The following is a 20,343-nucleotide window of genomic DNA, read 5'->3' as shown; positions in this document are numbered from 1 at the left end:
AATATTATTATTTAAACTCTTTGACATTTTCATATTTTTTGCACAAAATAATGTAAATTTTAAAATCTTTTGTTTATTTCTTTAAACTTTTTTCTACCATGAACACAAAGAAATTCATGAAATAAATAAAAATTTGCATTAAATTCTAAAAATTGGAAAATTTTAAATTGTTTAAGCTTAGATTTGGGCTTGAAAATTGTCAAGTTTGAAAAAATGCAAAAGTTGCAAAAAATATTAAGTGAATCAATGTAATCTTTAAGAAGTTTTAAAATTCTGGCAAACTATAATTTTCAACATAAAACATAATAGATTAAAATAAGTAAAAATAAATTCAAAACGAATCCCAAAACTGATAAGTATTTTGCATGTTGTTAATCCATTACATAGTCAAACTGAATTTAGTATTCACATTTCCAATAATGTTTACAAATATTGGATTCAGATGGTCATGAAAAACTCGAATTACATCACAATATTCCTGTGACACATTTATTATATATATGCAATGCAGATCGACTTTGGTTTCACGTATGTAGCTTCTTTTTATTGATGCAAATTGAGCCCTTTCAAGTTCAAGTTCATTGTCAGTCAACATTAACAAATACAAACTTATTGACATAGATCGATGAACAAATAAACCAAATGACAATATCGATTTTTCTATACCCTAGTAAATATTTTGCAAGAGGAGATCTCTAGGCTGATCTTGTGTATTGTATTCGATATATAGTTTTCAGTTCAAGTTGTTACATCTAACTTCATATTGATCGGAATGTCTTTACAAACTTTATATGTATACCCCTATCTAAGGGTATAGCAAAGACAATACAAATTGACTGCCTTAATACATTGGTACATATATACTTCCCAACGCGCTTTTTCGCCCGTGTATTTATTAACTAATGGCAGTTATTGAGTGGGGTAATTTGTATGCAAGAGGGCTTTTGGCATTCCGCCGGCAAATGTTAAATAAAATACTAGAATTATTGACAAAGAGTCAGTTTTATTTATTTGCTATACACATACACTTCTAGAGTATATGTAGATATCTAAACAGAATTGCATTCAGCAAGGTTGTTCAATACAACAAAAAGCAAATCGAATCGTTTAAAATGCGTAAAACAAATAATATGAATCATAATTAGCGATTAAAATTACACAGTTCAATAGTTCATTGAAAATGAAATAAAAGTATAGAAAATTTTGTTGAAAAATGTATTTTATTGACAGTGAAAAATATGTTTTAAAAAAATCTATTACCAACTAAAAGTTTCTTTTTCTCCTTTTTGTTGTCATGTAAATATAAAGTGCTTGGGTGATCACTAGCCTACGGATGTGTGTCTAGTGTCTCTAAATAACTAACTCATCTCACAATCTCAGACCTTAAAAATTAATTAACAGCATATTATGGGGGCAAAAAGAAAACATTTAGATTTTCTCTCGGTCGGTCTCTTCGATTTGATTCAGAAGCGCAATTCATTGCGTTGAATTTGATCATAGGCTTCTGGGGTAAGCAATTCATAACGTCCCTTCGACGTTTGATAGTACAATGAATCCTTGATCGCATTAGGATCATAGCCCTCCTTTTGCAGATCGACTTTGCGTAACTTGAAGGTGCCGGTTAAATCAACTTTGGTTAGCAATCTTATGAATTGCGGTTTTGCATATGCGGGCAAAACTTTTGATAATTTTATGGCAAATTCATTTAGATCGATTTCTCGCTGTGGATCATAGATGGCAGCCATGCCAGCACGTCCTTCTGTATGCGGTATATTGACGCCATAGACGACTGTGTCCTTGTAGCCGGCCACGTTGCTAACTTGAGCCTCCACTTCACTGGTAGAGACATTCTCACCCTTCCAACGGAAAGTGTCACCAGTCCGATCCTTGAAATACAAATAACCCTTCTCATCGGCTACCAGAAGATCACCCGATAGGAAAGCCATATCGCCGTGTTTGAAAACATCCTTGACCACCTTTTTCGCTGAGGCCTTTTCATCGACATAGCCCAGAAATTCACGAGAGGGATTGCCTTTGACGATTTTACCAATAAACACACCAGGTTCGTTTGGTTTACACAATTGACATAGACCATTGGCGTTGCGGATTGGTTCACCAGTGTCAGGATCAGCGCGTATTATCGATATGGGATAGATCTGAGGCAATATACGGGATACGAAACCAATAGCTCCCACCGTGTTGTCATGATTCATTATATTAGCATTTCCCTCGGTGGCACCATAAAATTCACCCACCTTGGGGATATTGAAACGCTCCACAAACTGTGGCCAAATCTGAGGACGCAAGCCGTTGCCAAAGACCAAGCGGACACGATGCTTTTGATCGTATTCCGAGGGTTTGGTAGCCAGAATATAGCGAGCCATTTCACCAATGTATTGACCAATCTACAAAGAAAATAAATAATCAATCAGGGACTATAAATAAAAAGAACAGGGACTTACCGTGGCATTATACTTATTACAGTCAGCGAAATAATTGGAAGCCGAGAACTTTTTGCGTATGGAGACGGTGGAACCAAAGAGCACCGATTGACCCATGCACATAATACCACCAGCTGTATGGTAGAGAGGCAAAGGTGTATAGAATATATCGTCATCTTGGAATCCCATGGTATAATGAATGCCAGCGGCTATAAAGAGATAACTGCAGCAAGAAAGGAAGGACATAAATTACTAAATTACAGGTACAACATCAATTTTCGTCTACTTGCCGTGAATGAGAGATAACAGCAGCTTTGGGTAGACCCGTTGTGCCGGATGTATAGATATAAACCAATTTATCGTGATGATTAACATTCGACTTATTCGGTTTCTCTGTGCTGGCGGCGACCAAAAGTTCATTTAAATTCTTCACTTGCTTCTTGACATCGCCTTCACTCGTGGATGGTTTTACCTCACTGTTATTGTTCTCGTTATTGAATTGATAGAGGGTTATATTAGTGGGCAAATCTTTGGTTATATCTCCAATGGCTTCAGTAAAATCTTCTCCATAAATCAAAGCCGTACAATGGGCCACTGTGATGCTGTGCAGCAGGGAAGGTCCACGAAGATTTGTATTGATCAAAGGTGTGATGACACCAATTTTCGATAGACCCAACCAAGTGGCAACATATTCAGCACGATTTTCGAGTAGTAATCCGACAACATCTCCTTTCTGATAGCCTTGGGCTTGCAAGACATTGGCAATTTTATTGGAATGCTCGTTCACCTGACGGAATGTCCATTTTTGTGTCTCACTCACGATGGCCACTTTATCGGGATGGGCTCGAACATTGCGTTCAAAAACATCCGCAACTGTGTAATTAAGACGCTCGTGACGTTTGGTATAACGCAACAGCTTGATGTATGCCCAGAGTGCTCTATAAACAGGGAGGAGAAAAAGCGGAGTGGGATTAGTGATAAGCATTATCGATCGGTTCAATCTCATGTACGATTGTAAAAATAACCCCACACCTCGAGATATGACCAAATAATATACACGACGATTAGCGCAATTTTGGTTGCAATTCGACGTGATAACCAACGGCGAGCAATGACTCTCAAAAGACTATATATATTTGGACTTTTATTAAGGCCAGAGATTATGATTGAAAGATTTCCTTATTTTAACTTTTAACCATGTTAGGTAGTAACATTACCTGTTACTTACGTAATGTCTAACCAAAGTTATTAATATCGCTATCGTTTAGTTTATCAGCAAAAGGAAATACCACTGTACAGTAGCTATCAGGAGTGTTTATTCCCAAGTTTCCAGTTTTTGCATCAAGAGATGAACACAGTAAGAGCAATGAAAAGTACCTCACAAAACAAAGACTATTGTGGGAAATAGTAAATGATTGGTACGAAGTTACATATAAACACTAGACTAAAGTAATAAAGTTCATTTCAGAACTAATATCTCCGAAAGTATCTCGATCTCTGGGCCTTGTAGGGCTTTCAGCATCGCAGCCTCTAATTCTGTAAATTTTCGATCATTACTTAGAACTCATGAAAGATGACGATCTATTAAGATGAATTTAAGTCATTCCTTAACTCGACTAGGGTTCGTTTTGAGATCGTAGCTCTTTTAGCCAATGTTTCACACAAAAAAAAAAAAAAGAAAAGAAAATTGGAACTTTCGTTTCTTAATTCTAAGATTTAAAAGTGAAACCGACAAGAGATATTTTGACCTTTGTTCTCAGTTATTCCAGTCAGTTGTAAGGACTATCTAAATGTTTTTCTTGCAATCTCCAAAGGAATATTAAAATGTCGTATATGAAAACCTTGATTTCATTGACTTTAGTTTAAAACAAACAATGAAATTAAAGGTTTTAAGTTGAACGAACTTTAGCTAAAAATGGAAAACAGTTTTTATTCTTAAGTTGTAAAATGATTCCTCGTAAATGGTTATTAGTCATCTTTGTTTATAAAACTTATAACACATAACTGATAATTTTACTAAGCGGACCTAAGATGGTCAAAGGTCGTCCAAGTGAAATGTATTAAACTGAAAACAAATTAAATATCAATATGATGACATTTCCTCATTAAAATTAAATGCCTATTATATTACTAAATTAAGATTTTGCTAGTCAATTAACTAAAGAGTTTCGCATGGCTTAACAAGCTTAGCGTATGCAACAAACACACAAATATCAAATTTCTCCGCTTAAGCACATTCAGAGCATATCATAATATGATTATGAATGGAATGAATATTGAACTATAGCTTCCACTAATCACTTATCAAGAGAGGTAGTAGTATATTATTATTATTTCTTCAAACACTTGCAAACACTTGAGAAATCGATTTAGCATGAGAACCTTGTGTACTTTGTACTAATCGGACTCGACGGGGAGCTGCATATTGATAAGATTATTTCTATATATGGGGGCTAAATGTGGAGCTTAAGCAATTTAGGATTGTTTCCCATGGCAGCAGGGAGTTAAATCTCATTATGCATGTATTTAGTGGGTCTTTTAATTATGACCGTATAACTTTTGTACAGTCAAGTGGTTTGTTGTGTAGACGATTCCAATCTAGATATTTCTCTGGTAATACACTTAATAGGTTTATATGTATGTGTTGGTTTTTGCCAAATTAAAAGCCATGTGCACAAGGCTGACCAGTCGACAGAATACGAAAATAAATAAGCAAAACAACTCAAAATGAAGTCTTAAGAATATTGTTAATTTGACTTATTCCGCAGTGACCTTGTAGCCAAGCAACTTGATCTCACTCACTCTCTCAGGTGATATGTGCACAACTCGTATTAACGTGTTGTTCCCGCAAAATTGGTCAACACAAATGCGTCATTATAGTACTAAAAATTTATGCTGAGTAAATTGAATATTTCAATGGCAAATTGTCGCATGAAATAAACAATAAACAAGCAAATTTTAATTACACACATATGTGAATCTCAATCTTTGATGTACTTTTTGTGGGAAAACTGAAATTTTATAACCATAAATATTAAAAAATTTCATTTTCAAAATGTTGGCAAGACATTTTTGGATTGGATTTGACTGTTGACTAGGTTAATCAATCATAAAACTTTTTCTGTTTGTGCTGTCATCTAAACTAGCCAAAGATCAACTTGTTGAATTTTACATATTTGGTTAGTTTTTGTAAACGTAATTGGGTCGAATTTTTGAGAATTTTTTTGTGTTGAATAGTTTGAACAGAGAGTCCAATCATTGCACATAGACAGTTTTAATTGAATCCATTGAATTTTTAATGAAAGCAAAAGTGAGTAGGACAGAGCGAGAGGGGGAGAGAGTTCTAATTCGTGTATAAATTATAGCAAAGGGTCGCTCTATAAGGTTAAATATCTACAAAATGGATATCTCCGATGATTTTAGCTTCGGTGTCAATGTATAATAATTTAAGCTACTTCCGCAATTTTAATTGACTACACAAATAGAAGAGACACAGATGAGTAAAGCGAACGAGAAAAACTAGCTTTTGGCGTACGTTTTCAAGAACTTCGCGATTCGAACGAATCCAATTGAATGGAGGTAACTGTGCCAGTAAGCTACCTACCAAAAGTCTTCCGCCTGATTAGTATGCGCAGCGGCAGGGTCTGGGTCTACACATGAACGTATGCGTCGTCATTCAATGGTTAGTTTTTTTTTAAACAAAAGTGAATTTTCGATATAAAAAACAAGAAGAGACCTTGAACCTGATAAAGTCAATGGACTGGGCTGGCAACTATAAATAAAATACGAAATATTTCATTTAATTTTGTTTACATTTACCAATAGCAAACTCTAATAGAGGGAAAAGATGTTTTTCCAACAAGTTTTCTCTTTGGCGACCTAAAAAAAGCTGAAACTAGTTTTTCTCCTCTATATAATGTCATGATGATGATGGGGTACATGGAGCAAAGTCTGTATCTCGAGCTTGAGGTTTCTGTGGTTTCAAGCCTCTGATGGATTGACAAAAGAAAAATTTTTTTCTCGTTTCTCTGTTGTATATGGAAATCTCACACCATTTTGTTGGTTTATTGTAAACTTATCATCCACACATCACATACATATGTATGTATGTACACATAAACACACAAAAAGTGCGGGGGAATAGGGTGTCCGACTCACGTTAAGTCTCGTTTGACGGTTGCTCCCGCTATGTAAAACCAACGCCAGCCTGGCCGAGTCAATAGCGCAGCAATGAGAGCTATGAATACCGCTATAAACCATCCCATTGTTTTGTATATCAATATGGCAAAGGTCAGAGCCAAACCGAATGTAACCGTCGCGCAAAAATAACGAAATATAACTAAAAAGCGCCGATGTCGTTGTTGTTGAATTTGGTGTTGACGATAGTTTATTGTCGAACGATCAGCTGTGCTGGGCTGCAAAAAGAGAGTGAGAGAGCAAGAAAACAGTCAAAGAGAATGTTGCCAGACTGTTGAAGAATTGGGGATGGGTTAAAATGATCAATTCAAAAGTAACAAATTGTTCGCAAAGTATAATGGAATGATAACACTGAAAGAGAACTGTATACAGAAGTTCTATGAATGTTTTGTAATATTCTAATTTTTTTTTAAAGCGATAATATATGGAAATCACTAAATTACTGGGACAGTTTAAAAAGATAGCTACGAATTGAAAAATTGTCTACGATTCTTACAATGCTGCTATAAAGTGCACAATTCTCTATGTTGATTATTACGTTGCTGTTTACATTGTTGTTGTCCAGCAGGCTGTTGTGCTAAAAACGAAAAATTAATAGGTAAAAGCTGTACAAGAAATGTTTTTCCACTTACTGTAAGTTCTGGCCTTTGATTATTATTTAGATTGTTATAACGCAAGCGTTGATAACGATATTCGTGTCACAAAAACCCATTAAACATATAAAAGGGTAAAAATTGTCGACGAAATCGTCCAGCTTTGCGAAAGAGCATTTTCTTTTTTAAAAGTTTTTAGCGAAATATGCTGAGTTTCTTTTTTTATAATAGATGCAATCATATACTGTTAGTTGTTTTGTTTTGCTGCAAAAGCTTTCATTGGGGGTGGATTGGTAGAGCTTTTTTCAAGGAACGAACTAGTTCGAACAAGAAGTGGGCTAAGGCACACAATAAATATTTAAAATTTTTCATTTATAATACTTGAGTTTAAAATTGAAGAATTAATTTGCATTTATGTTGGTTTTGATTTTCTTTCTATTTTTTAATAACTATCGGCTTTCCAATTGAACTATCGAGTGCAATAAGTCTGGCAACTCTAGCAAATGACAGCTGATTCCAACACGTTCTGGCATCACTATAGCAATATTTGTTGACGTTTTAATTACAAAACAACACCGCAAAAAATTCAAGTATTAATTCTATTATAGGTTTTGTTGAATTAAATAAAAGATAAGTTTTATTTAAAATGAATCATTGAAATATATAATTCACACGTTTTAATAAAATATAATTTTTTTAGATGATTAGATGAATGCTTTTACATCCTTGACCTACTCACAGATACATATATGCCGCTATTTCCAAGGACAATAAGGACTAAAATTCATTTTTAAATTAGATGAGAATCATTATTGGAATCCGTTCATATGGAATACTAAAGACGGTTCCAGTCAACCGTATACATCCCTCCCTTCTATCCAAACATTCAAAAAGTTGGAAAAGTTAATCTTGTTATTAGTGCCTTCTTTTAGAAAGGCTTAATATTTTCCAAGGGATGACAAAATCCAACCTACTAATGTCTCGAAGCTAAAAGCTGTGGCCTTTTAAGGCTTTAAATTGATATGGAAGGTACATATATTTAGTATCTAATTCTTTAAATGAATTTATTTCTTATTGCTAGTAGTCTTTATATTGCTGTCACTTAATATATTTATTTTAACCAAAGCAATAACCGACTTAATTAAAAACTTAAGTTTTACAAAAACAAAAAAACTTTCAAACTCTCTATGAATACCTTCATACGTTGGGTGGTTACGTTGTCTGGTAGCCTCATGGTGACGGCCCAAACATTTGGACTCCTCAAGACTGTGAACGAGATGGAAGCCGCAAAACACATGGCCCCTGTGGGTATGGCGTCAGCAATAATTGGCAGGCAACTGGAACCACCCGCTAATATGGGCTCGGAGAAAATCAGTGCAGCCTTGCAGTATATCCTGAGCAGCAAGGAGAATGAACTGGGTAGCTGCCCTGTGTATATTGAAGCAAGGAATAATTATACCATGAACGATTGTGTCTTGGGTTCCGAGTCATTGAATCGTATGCTAGAGGATATTACATCGCCATTGGCTAGTGGAAACAGTTTTATAGAACCCGTCATACGAATATAATCACAAAAGCACTTTCTAGTTTGGCTACAAATGTTATCTGAAATCACTTTGTATTTGCATTAAATTGAAAAACACGTGAGAAGCATCAGCATAGGATCATTCATTTGCATAAGAGGCTCTTCATTTCACCTGACACTTGACGCACTCTATTAATCCCCCAAATAGGCATGACTTATGTACATACATGTATGTATGTGCATGTGTGTCCTGAAAGCTCCTTCCGACTCGTGTGTTTGTGCGTGTGTTATTTCAGCTGTCAAAGCAACTGGCATGCGGAAAATCATTTTCAGCTTATTACAAACAGCACGCCAACTGGAGAACAAACTGGCTGAATGACTGGCTGACTGACTGGTTGACGGCAACAACATCGAGTACTGGCTTATGCCAAACCACGCCTCGACGAACAATGGGCCGACTCATGGGTCACAGGATAACACACAGGCGATGCGATGGCAAACAAATGTCACACTCGTCGCATTTCCATTGCCTTGTCATATGGTAACCCAATTAGTGTAATTTGGTTAAAGCCAGCTGCCGCCTACATCCTGCCTTTCTCTCGGGTGAGAGAGTGGGGACTCACTTTCTCTGATGCTTTAATTATGGCGCACAAAGTGCACAAACGACTGGCAAACAATATACTGTAAAGGTACGATTTCCCCCTAGGTCACGAATACTAGACGATAATTGATTTGATTTCCTTATATCTCTGGAGAAATAACTACATATTTTCATTTGATATTGTTTTACGCAAAAGGATTAAATTAACTTCATTAATGTAGCTAAAAAGTGAAGATTGAACATAAGATTCAGCAATCTCTATGTTTATATTCATTTATGTTTCGATGTAATCTACATGATATACATTGAGAGCTTCGTTTTTCTTGGATTAGTTATTATTTTTACGATTCTCTTCATTTTTTCTAAAAGTATTTTTAAATCAACTTTAACAAAATAACATGTCTTTTGAAGAATTTCTTAATTTTTGATGTTTATAGTTTATGAAGTTCAATATTCATTTATGCTTTTCTATACTTTTTCTAACTATCTCCCTTTTGCCATAGGACGTCGACGATCTAATTGTTTGCATTGTGTCTCTCGAGTTGGTTGTCTGTTCTTTGGCATTGGGGGAAAACCTTTTGACAAACATTAGTCACAGTTAAGCTAGATTAATACTAAATACATACCAGTGAAACCAATGTCTGGAATTGCAGAATACAACCAACTAACATTTAATAAGCCAAAACAAGACAGCCAATGTCGAGGCGACTTGTACGTGACCTCATCTTGAAGCTATTCTCCAACCATGAGAGACCTGAGCCTGAGCCTGAGACTTGCGACTCAAATGAATCAGACCGCACATAGATCTCTGTCAGAGGCATTAGCATTAGCGATGGACAACGAACCCGGTTGCGAACGTTTGCCAAAAGGGGGGCGGAGGCGGGGTGCAACACCAAAGATAGTTCATCAAAACTGACAAGCCCATTTGGCTGCAGGAGCCAGGAGCCAGGAGACAAGAGGCAGGAGTCAACCATCCAGGCAGCTCAACTCTGAAATCCACGATATAACAAAACTGCAAGGCAAACCGCCGGAGAGCACAACCCAACCACAAACAACAGATGAGAAATATTCATCAGCATTTACGTCACGCAGCGCACAAAAGTCGCATAGTAGTATGGGAAAAGGAGCAGCCTCGGCACGACACTGGTTTGAGGACATGCTGAGACTCGAGAGCCAGCGAGCCATCCAAACCTCCAAAGAAGCACCAGCCAGCACTGGCTGTCACTAGATTTATGTTGACATTTCAATGACAGTTGTGAAAATGCTTTCATTTCATTTTGCTTTTCATGAAATTCTCTACATATTCGTTTAACTTGAATTTTTGTGCAAATTTAATTATTTTACAAAGACGAATCAATCAATATTTCCTATAATGTCTTGTAACCTGCATCAATTGCAAACTACTTCAAGACAAATATATAAAGAAAGATTTCAAAATGACAGCTTATTTCATATAGATATATGTATGTATATATAAATAAGTCTCTTTTTATTCTTGTTAGTATGGCAAATTGCTCGTGGAGGCCATCAATTTTTATTAACTTGATTAAGTGCTTTTATGGCAGACGCCTGGGATTTGCGGCTGTGTGCAACAAGTTATTAGCAAACAGTATGGATATCGAAATGGAAAAGCCAAAGGCTCTTGGGACAAGGTGGCGACTAAATAATAAACAAATACAATGTACTCAAAACATAAATGTTTGGATTGAAAGTGTCTCCGGAAGGAAGGCATGAAAGGCTGCCGTCAAGGAAACTAACAATTTCTGGAGATATTCTGGAGTTCTGTAGTCTTTTCGAATTGGAAGCTGAATCCTAAGGGTGCTAGGATTCAATTATACTAATCTAATCAGCAATGTATATTAATCTAAGCAGGCTTAAACAGAAACGATTCCAAAAGTGCATAATGTCCTATAAACTGCATTTTTCATGCCATTTTTTCGAAGCTTAAAAGTTTAAATGCAAAATGGATTTACATTCCTTCTGTAATGGAGTCAATCCTGAATGGATATTTGGAATGCAGCAAATGGCAATGTGTTTGTGCATTTGCAACTGCTTTATGAAATTGAAGATGCATTTGCAAATGAATACAAACAGAGTTCGAAATTCATCATGAAAGGCTTTGGCATTGTCTTTGTAAATTCGATTAGTAGAGAGCTCTTGCAGTAAATATCCTTTCAGTAGATTCTACCAGCATAGCAAACAAAATACGTCCATAGACGTATAAGTGTTTGTTTGAATCCTGGGGTGGGTTCACTTTTGCCTTAATTAAGCTTGATATCTCGAACTCTTCATAGTGTGTGTGTGTGTGTGTGTGTGTGTGTGTGTGTGGCAAACTGAAATCCGTTTGTAAATGTTAACAATCATATGCATATCCTGTGACCCTTCATTTGTGCACTAATTGAAACATATGTCCGACCGTATGTATGTATGTATGTCCGACACCCATATAAAATGTAATTTACAAATGAAGATTCATGTCTGAGATGGTCTGGCAGAGAGCTGGGACACATGCATTGCAGCTTAACCCAGACCAGAACGAATCCTGAGCATAAATCAATGCATCCTGGCCCAAGTTGACATTGCAGTTGAAACAGCTGGGTATTCTGGATACTAGCACATATAAATGGGAATACTTCTCCTTGCTTCACCATCGCCATTTCCATCTCTCTGGTTATTTGCTCGTAAAATGCAGTCAACGGCAATTTCGGTAGGCGCAAACATTTTGTAGTAGGTACATTTTGCATTTAAAGTGCTTCATTGCCAGTGTATGGGTATTTTATGTGTGCTGTGTGCTTGGATCCATTAAGAAATTGTATTATTTCAATTTCAATGGCTAGAATTAAATAGAAATAAAATTTATGTAATACTTATTTGCGCTGTATATTAAAACATACATACATGCTTATAATTATTTCGAAATGCATTTTACAGACGTTGATGGACGATGGACGTCAGTAGGCCACCAATCATGGCGATTCTATTCCAAAAAAAGAAGTGCTGCATCTGTCTTTTGTTTATGGTTTCTATGCCATAGGGTACAGTCCACCATGCATTCAGACACCAGCTTTGCACGGCTATGGATATTAATAAACAAGCATTGCCAAGTTTCGGACGGCGTCCAATTATTATAAACACTATGGTTATATTTGTTGCGTACTTCAGAATATCCCACAGAAGGCTAATTGGACGCCATGTCAAGTGGGTCAGGAAGAGAAAGGCCATAAAGCTATGGGAACACAGCTTATATATATTCAACAGAACGACACTGATCAATGTACAGATATTCATATAAATATGCAAATCCCAGAACGTCGGATCCGTGAGCAATCTTAGATGGAGCACCGCCGACAGCATCGCAGCGGCAATTCGTCTTTTCTTTTTGGCCAGCAACATGAAAGCAGCTACGAACTGCACTATTGCTGTTAGAGCAATGTAAAGACCCGCAAACTCGACTCTGCAATGCCACTTAAAGCTCAGCTGAATCCTCTCCAGATACCAATCGTAGCAGCATCGACTGGCATTGGCCAGAAGACTGGTCGTAATACAAAATCTTGCAACGGCCAAAATAGACTGTTTCGATGCTCGACGCATTTGTTGATAAAAGATAACCGGATCCATTTTGGATTAGTTTTGCCAATTCCGATGAAATATCAATTTAGTAAAAACAAGAATAACAAAATTCAACTGGGGTTTCGTTCAAACTAATTTCTTTACCTATCTGAAATGTTGTGCTACAACTTCCAGCCTACTTGTTTTTTTTTTTTTCTGTTTTATACCCTTTCAAAAAGGGTATATTATTTTTGGTCAGAAGTGTGCAACGCATAGAAGGAAGCATCTCCGACCATATAACCATGTCCGTCTGTCCGTTCTTCCGTCCGTCTGGATCAACGAAAACTCCTCCTAGACCGTAAGAGCTGCAGAGTTGAAATTTCGAATGTAGGCCTGTAAATACTGAACAGTCTGTATATCGGATTCAGCCGGATCGGACCACTATATCATATAGCTCCCATACAAACGACAAAGTCACTAACAGTGACTTTTCTTAATAACTTCGTTCTTTTCTAAGCTTTTGTCGGGAAATTTAACATTGGTTAGTTTATTACCTTTACCTTTCAACGATTGAGCCAAACTTGAGCAAGACCGGGTGACTATATCATAAAGCTCCCATATGAACAATCGGTGGAAAACAGTGACTTTTGTTAATAACTTCGTTAATTTTGACGGGATTGCTTTCAAATTAAACAATTATTGGGGTTTAATATATCTGTTAATGACTATTCCGCAATTGATAAAGATCGTGTTACTATATCATATAGCTCCCATAGGAACGATCGGTGGAAAACAGTGACTTTGATCAATATCTTCGTTATTTCCTATGCTAAGATTGTAGGCTTTTCTTTCTCAAACTTTAGCCTTTTTAGAAATAACGTTTTTCCACATTGACGGCTATAAGTAAGAAAAGAGTTAGCAAAAGGGCATTGTATACCTTTGACGCGGTCAAAGTTCGCCGCGGGCCTCTTTTTTTTTTTTTTTTTGAATATTAAAATTGATTCACTGTAAAATGACCTAGTAAATGGCTACTCCATTTGGGTTTATATAATTTAAAATAAAAAGGGTATGCATTTGCGTTTTCTTAAATATATTCTTTAAAGTAAACACTGGAAGGGCTAACACTCTTTGTTTTTTATTCCATTTTAGGGTTCTCTTGGCAGGTCTTTTTCATCTCCATTGTTTGCAGTACTATTTGGGCTAAGACTCTGGCATTGACACCCGCTTCCAGCAATTCAATACACCACATGAGAGCTTGCATGGATAAACGTGTATTGATAAGGGTAGACATGGCGTATAAAATTACTTTAAGCAATGGATCTCTGCGCCAACGCGAAACTGTCCGAACGCCCTTTTCCTTCTGCTCCCCTGTTTTTGACTTGTGTTTATACGACATTTAGAAAAATGACACTAAACGCAAGGGGCTATACATATATGGAATTACTTTGCTAATGACATTTATTAATTGTGTGGGCCGAAATCCCGGCGGGACTGCAATACCGGGCCAACCCGCGACAAAGGTGGAGCAAGCTCCTAGCACTTCGTCTGATTCCAAAAATCAGTTTAACATTTGTTGTTCTCCAATGGAGAAACTATCAGATGTTAAGCTGATAAGAACAGATACTACACTTTGATCTTAGCCATAAGGCCGAGAAGCGATAACTAGAACAGGCATATGGAATGCCTTTCCTTTAAGTTAATGCTAAAACTGAATGGGAATTGTAATGCAAAGCGAAGGATTTGATTCCGAATTTGTCCTGCATACTTTCTGCCGTCGTAACATATTTTACATTTTACCTGGGAATAGGAATGAAACAGGAACTGCATCCCAGGTAGAAAAACATTCCTTTAAATCTGTGGACGGTGAACCTTTATAACAGCTTGGCCCTTATTCAGAAGTACCTGGGGATGAAAATATATGCATTTGTGTAACTAGCTCAGTTTGTATGTCAAATGTACTTTCCTCTACAATTCACAACTAGTTAAAGCAGTTTTTACACAGAGAGGGCCTTTTGTGGTGTTGGATAGTCACTCTGGCTTCTCTTCAGTTGTCGAATAAATCTTTCGCCTTTTACTAAAGATTTCCGTGGAGAGGGGCACTCTAATGAGTCTAAATTGAATTTTTCATAGTGCCTGGCGCAAGCCGGGCCAATAAGTAATACATTTAAATAGGGAAACACAGTTCAAATCTAACTCTGAATTCTCGTAGAAGCGCTAATAATGCAATTGTGCATTTGCCACGTTTAATTCCGTCCATCTTATTGTTGGTATGTGGAAATATCGCAGAATGGACGCAACCGACTTTCTCTTAGATTTAGTCTAACTTCTTTTTATGTTTCGGAATTTTTTGACAGATAGAAATACCAGAAAAACAGAGAACCAATGCGACCTAAATATTTGTAATGAGACTGAAACATAATATCAACAAGTTACAACATATTTAATAACTGAAGAACAAATTGTTTTGATTTTTAATTATTTAATATAAATTGGTAGACAATTAATTATAGACATGCAAATATTACATGTGATTCGGTCCCCAGATACATCCAGCTCTTTTCGTTCGATCCTTAAATTGTTATTTGAAAAGTGGGTTATACATTGACCCAACGCCATCAGCCATCATTTTCTTGAAGGTCAGGATTGATTTCCGAGTCATTAAGTTGCAATGGCGTTTTCAAACCACTAGAATTCGTTGGAAATCCCTCTAGGAACATGGCGGTTAGCTGGTCATGGTTTTCCTTTTGCTCGATGAGCCAACGCTCTTGTAAACGATTTTCATGGGCATTTTGATATTCTAATAGTTTCTTTTGGTTCTTAGACGCAATGTGAAGTTGTGCCTTCTGAGAAACATTTGGAAATGTCTTGGTTAGATTTGGATAACCTTCGTCAAAATCAATTTCAGCTGAGTTCGCGGTACTAGAATCTGAAGACCCTGAAAGCTGTAAGACAACGTTAATAGACTTGAAAGGACAAATTATTCCTTGGTCGTACTAACCGCATCGTTCACCAGAATATCTTGCTCGCTATTTAAACTTTTCGCCAGACGTCGAGACTTCGCTTGATGATAATTTTCATCGTCGGCTGTGAAACTGTTTTTGGTGAACTTGATTTTAATAAATTGGCTCATTCTGCTTCCAACTTTTCCTTTCAAGTTTTTCAAGAGTAATGTATAAATTTTTCCTTTCGTATTTGACAACTTACTCCAAGGGCTACACAAAACTTCTGTCAGTTAGTTCAGGAAAAAGTTTGAGATTTTTTACCCAACCCTAGATAGCCGATAATTGCTTAGATGAAGTGTTACCACTTTGTTTTGGGCCAGGACCAAGAGCCACACAGGGAATGATGGTCCCTAAAAAAGACTCCATCGCCTTGAGTACCTTATGACCTATTTACTTATTATTAATTATTTACTTTTTGTGCAATTTTTAAGATAACTTTAAGCTGTTTATTTACAAACGATCGATCGATATCTGAATTTATATCCATTGTCGGATTACCCTTAAATTTATTTAAATTGTGAATTTAAAACAGACGGACTGAAAAACAGAAGAATTATAAATTTTTACATTATTTTACAAATAATGCCAATTGTGATCAAGATCTGAGTTGTTGGTATAATGTATGGTTGGCTTTACGCAGGCTGATGCATATAATAATATCTTCGGCTACAAAATATGGAATGACATTTGCATTTGAAATGCAATTATTGTAATTAAAATTCGAATAAAAATTAGTTACACTTTAGTTGCCATTTAAAGTCGCTCAAACTGTCGGCTCGAACCGACACATGTAAAATTTTGAGGGCCTCTTGTAGAATATATGATGCTTACTTAAGTTGAATTGAAATTTATTAATAAAGTGGGCCGAAATCCCGGCGATACTGCAATACCGGGCCAACCCGCGACAAAGGTGGAGCAAGCCCCTAGCACTTCGTCTGATTCCAAAAATCAGTTTAACATTTGTTGTTCTCCAATGGAGAAACTATCAGATGTTAAGCTGATAAGAACAGATACTACACTTTGATCTTAGCCAAAAGGCCGAGAAGCGATAACTAGACCAAGCAAATGTAATGCATTTCCATTAAGTTAATGCTAAAACTATTTGGGGATTACAATGAAGTATAAAAATTAAAGTTGCTATCATTGCATACTTTTCGGCGTTTATGTATCTTTTAAATTTTCTCATTTGTTTGCTCTTGCGATAAATTCGTATCATTTTGTTTAACGCCTGAATGTTTCTATTCAGGCCAATGAGCAAAATTGGCCTAAGCTCCAATCTGCTTTGCTTAAGCCAAGTTTCCAAAGGCAAAGAAACATCATATCATTGCACATCGTTTCGCAGCTTTTCCCATTTCCTTTTTAAATTTTTTGTTGTATTTTCTTCTTTTTGTGATTTTTTGCTGCCTGGAGCATCATGAAAACTAATCCAATAACTTCCACTTGCACATCCTAATGAGCCATTTTATTTGCTGCTTGCCCCCCTCTCGTTCACCGTGATGGTGCATCTGCCCCCCACCCTGTTGCTCATACACAAAACTTTTTGCTCCGCCGCCTCTCGAGGAGGAAAAGTTGCATTTAATGAAGCGTCTGAACACAACTTGAGCATCCTGCAGAGATATGCACAACTAGAGAAATCGAGCGGGAGACACACAGAGACACAGAGACAAAGACAAAGGGGAGAGGAACAAGAGAACGAACTTGTTAGCTACCAATTTTGCCAGTCGCGCAATTAGGCAAAAGTTAAATTGCTTGCCATAAATGTAAAATTTAACAAAAATTGACTTAAGTGAGTTCAGTTAAAATATTTTAAGCGGCTTTTGAATTTAAATTGCACTTTTAAGCGTCGTAACTCCTTGAGCTGTAAAAACGCTGAGCTCCATAAAGATTATAAAAACTCATAAAAGGCAAAATATGAATGAGATAGTCTCAGCCCACCAAAAAAAAAAAAAAAAAAAAAACACAGACAGAATGTTCTTTAAGTCTCGGTTTTCTAGAATGATACCCTTTATAGACTGGAAATGAAGTATTCCAAAGACCAACAAATAAAATTAATTTAATTTTGTCTTGTTCATCTCTTGTTCGTCTAAATAAAATTATCATTTGATAAGGAATATATTTATAATATTTCACTAATAAAAACACTGTCTTTCTCACAAAAAGAAAAAAAAGAAATGAAAAAAATTTAAATTTTTAAAAAAATAACAAAAATATGCCAATTCGACTGAATGTTCTGCCCTTATAGTTAGGAGATTTGCAAAGTTTCCTTTTGGGTTTATATTACCCTCTTACACTTGGATTAACAGGGTATAAACAGCAGACTCATGCAAAAAGCGGCGAAAAGTCAACGCAGCCAAACATTTTTGTGACATTTTTCGTTGTCGACGGGGAAAATGGGAAGTAGTTAAGTCCTATCCCCCTTGAGTGTGAGAGAGAGCGCCAGCGGGACGGCTTAAATATGCGCCGTTAGCTCAACATTTTGTCATATTTTGCTGCTTAGCCGCAACTACATGAAACCTTGTTTCATTTTACTATAGCTTATGCACCCAGTTTGCCCATTCCAACCTTGAGGCAAAATTTTGCCTTCTGCATAAAATATGAAATTAAAAAGCTAGCCAAAAATGACAGCAAAAGTTGAGATGCGTCGCTTTTTCTTTCTCGTGCAGATGACAAAAAGTTGACTTGTTGGTCGCCAGAGTAGGTAACTTGCCATGTGCAAGGTGTGTGTCATTTATATATGTACAGGCGAAGGGGCAGTAAAGAACCTATCCCGTATGGTGAGGGAGGATAGTGGCTTAACTCACACCTGCCTAGGTTTTTATGTTGTGTGTTGGAAGTTGCAACTTAATTTGCAAAACATGTCCGAAACATTTTCTAGCATTAAGTTATGGCTTTGCTGCACTTTGTTTTTCTTAGCTATATGAACCTTGTTAGTACTATGGGTTAGATAGTTGATCAACTAGATAGTTGATAGTATAAAAAAATATTCTACAACCAGACTCTTATAATCTACGATTCGGTCTTTTCAAGGCATGGTTTAAAAACAGTTTCAGTTTTCTTATCCGACAGAAGTTGCTTAAGCCCTTCGCTTCCAAGTGAATGCCAAACATTCTTGTGCACTGCCCATTGTAATATTTTCTCTCTCTGGCTGGTACAAGGACAACAAGCTGACACAAATGACCTCAAGAACCACAAGAACCTTGCCAGGCGCCACACACTCCATTCGACAGCAACAATAAAAATCGACACAATTTGAAGAAGCAAACTCTCGATTTAGCTCGATGCTTTACAACGTTTTGTTTATTTATAGAGACCGATGCCTTTCCACTTAGGCACTCAAATTAAAAGACCTACAGCAAAAAAAAAGACCAAAACCATTTCTACCCATCTGAACCAACCTCACACCTTTGGAAAGCTTTTACCGGCAATTTAGTTCGGTTAACAGAAATTTCATTAAGCCTCCTGAAAGTTTCCAACAGGACTTTCGCCTAAAAATTCAGGCTCTACTGCTCCAAAATGCTTCCCACTGGCAATTTGCCCTTTTTTATTTTGCCGTAAATTTCCGTCCATTTCCATTCTGTACAAACGTGACTGGAGTTTCTTCTCTAGTTTGTTTGTTTTTTTTTTTTTTTAACCTCTAAATAAATTTCATTTTTGTGCCAGTTGGTAAAGTGCATTGAGAGTTCAGGATTGCCGAAAGGCGAAGCCTTAAAAATGTGACTTTATCTGCATGCAGTATATAAATAATCCAGTTGGGCTCGAAGCGGATTGCTAGCTTTTGAACAAAAAGCTCTTAGCTGCAATATAAACAAATTTACCACTGAATACCACTAAATATCTAATTTGTTTCATACTAAGTTTGGTCTGAATCTGAGTAATCGGGCTTCTATTTCATGTCATGGCAATTTGATGACTTCGAAATAAATCCTGACTTTTACATTTTGATAACTGATACCCAACAACGGCGATTTCACAGAATTTCTGATTGATGGTTAACATAAGGTATTGTCAAGGATCAAGGGGAACAAGGAGGAAGGAGCTGTCACAAGATGAAAGAGAAACGTTTCATCAATCATGAATTCGATTAAACATTTGATAGATTAGGACGGAATAATCCCGATTGGGATTTGGTAATCTACCAACACTTGATTTTAAAAATTTATTAATTATTGGCCCGGCTTTCGCCAAGCACTATGAAAAATTCAATTTAGACTCATTAGAGTGCCCCTCTCCACGGAAATCTTTAGTAAAAGGCGAAAGATTTATTCGACAACTGAAGAGAAGCCAGAGTGACTATCAATCACCACAAAAGGCCGTCTCCATGTAAAATCTGCTTTAACTAGTTGTGAATTGTAGAGGAAAGTACATTTGACATACAAACTGAGCTATCTCAACCTTTTTTTCATCTGATTAAGGGACGATCTGTTTTAAAGGTTCA

At 36.5% G+C, this 20,343-nt stretch overlaps 1 protein-coding gene, 1 long non-coding RNA gene and 4 other non-coding genes across 9 annotated transcripts; 1 reads left to right on the top strand and 5 right to left on the bottom strand.

Annotated features, from left to right (window-relative positions):
* Positions 1–1,201: 1,201 nt before the first annotated feature.
* On the bottom strand, positions 1,202–7,408 carry Fatp1 (Fatty acid transport protein 1). Its single transcript, XM_068295353.1, has 6 exons — positions 7,271–7,408; positions 7,135–7,215; positions 6,600–6,856; positions 2,732–3,379; positions 2,463–2,664; positions 1,202–2,405 (listed from the first exon to the last, which is right to left on the bottom strand). Exons 3-6 carry the CDS (start codon positions 6,704–6,706, stop codon positions 1,464–1,466), a joined length of 1,899 nt encoding a protein of 632 aa, XP_068151454.1. The 5' UTR covers positions 6,707–6,856; positions 7,135–7,215; positions 7,271–7,408; the 3' UTR covers positions 1,202–1,463.
* Positions 7,409–14,370: 6,962 nt separating this feature from the next.
* LOC137581586 (U2 spliceosomal RNA) lies at positions 14,371–14,566 on the bottom strand. The gene has a single exon (XR_011033195.1). It is a non-coding gene; the product is annotated as a U2 spliceosomal RNA (small nuclear RNA).
* Positions 14,567–14,934: 368 nt separating this feature from the next.
* On the top strand, positions 14,935–15,047 carry LOC137581596 (U5 spliceosomal RNA). The gene has a single exon (XR_011033204.1). It is a non-coding gene; the product is annotated as a U5 spliceosomal RNA (small nuclear RNA).
* A 282-nt stretch (positions 15,048–15,329) lies between these two features.
* On the bottom strand, positions 15,330–16,942 carry LOC137581142 (uncharacterized). 4 transcript variants are annotated; one of them, XR_011033084.1, is made up of 3 exons: positions 16,740–16,942; positions 15,905–16,131; positions 15,330–15,848 (listed from the first exon to the last, which is right to left on the bottom strand). It is a non-coding gene; the product is annotated as an uncharacterized lncRNA (long non-coding RNA). The 4 variants fall into 4 exon arrangements; XR_011033085.1 differs by having other exon boundaries at positions 15,905–16,118; XR_011033086.1 differs by lacking the exon at positions 16,740–16,942 and adding an exon at positions 16,476–16,490 and having other exon boundaries at positions 15,905–16,118.
* Positions 16,763–16,958, bottom strand: LOC137581605 (U2 spliceosomal RNA). The gene has a single exon (XR_011033213.1). It is a non-coding gene; the product is annotated as a U2 spliceosomal RNA (small nuclear RNA).
* Positions 16,959–20,076: 3,118 nt separating this feature from the next.
* LOC137581598 (U5 spliceosomal RNA) lies at positions 20,077–20,198 on the bottom strand. Its single transcript, XR_011033206.1, has one exon. It is a non-coding gene; the product is annotated as a U5 spliceosomal RNA (small nuclear RNA).
* Positions 20,199–20,343: the final 145 nt, after the last annotated feature.

The sequence above is a fragment of the Drosophila tropicalis genome, unplaced genomic scaffold (assembly GCF_018151085.1).
Source record: "Drosophila tropicalis isolate 14030-0801.00 unplaced genomic scaffold, ASM1815108v1 contig_845, whole genome shotgun sequence".
Taxonomy (NCBI): Eukaryota; Metazoa; Arthropoda; class Insecta; order Diptera; family Drosophilidae; genus Drosophila; species Drosophila tropicalis.
Note: the sequence above shows the minus strand (reverse complement) of the source record. Positions and strands in the feature narration are given on the sequence as shown.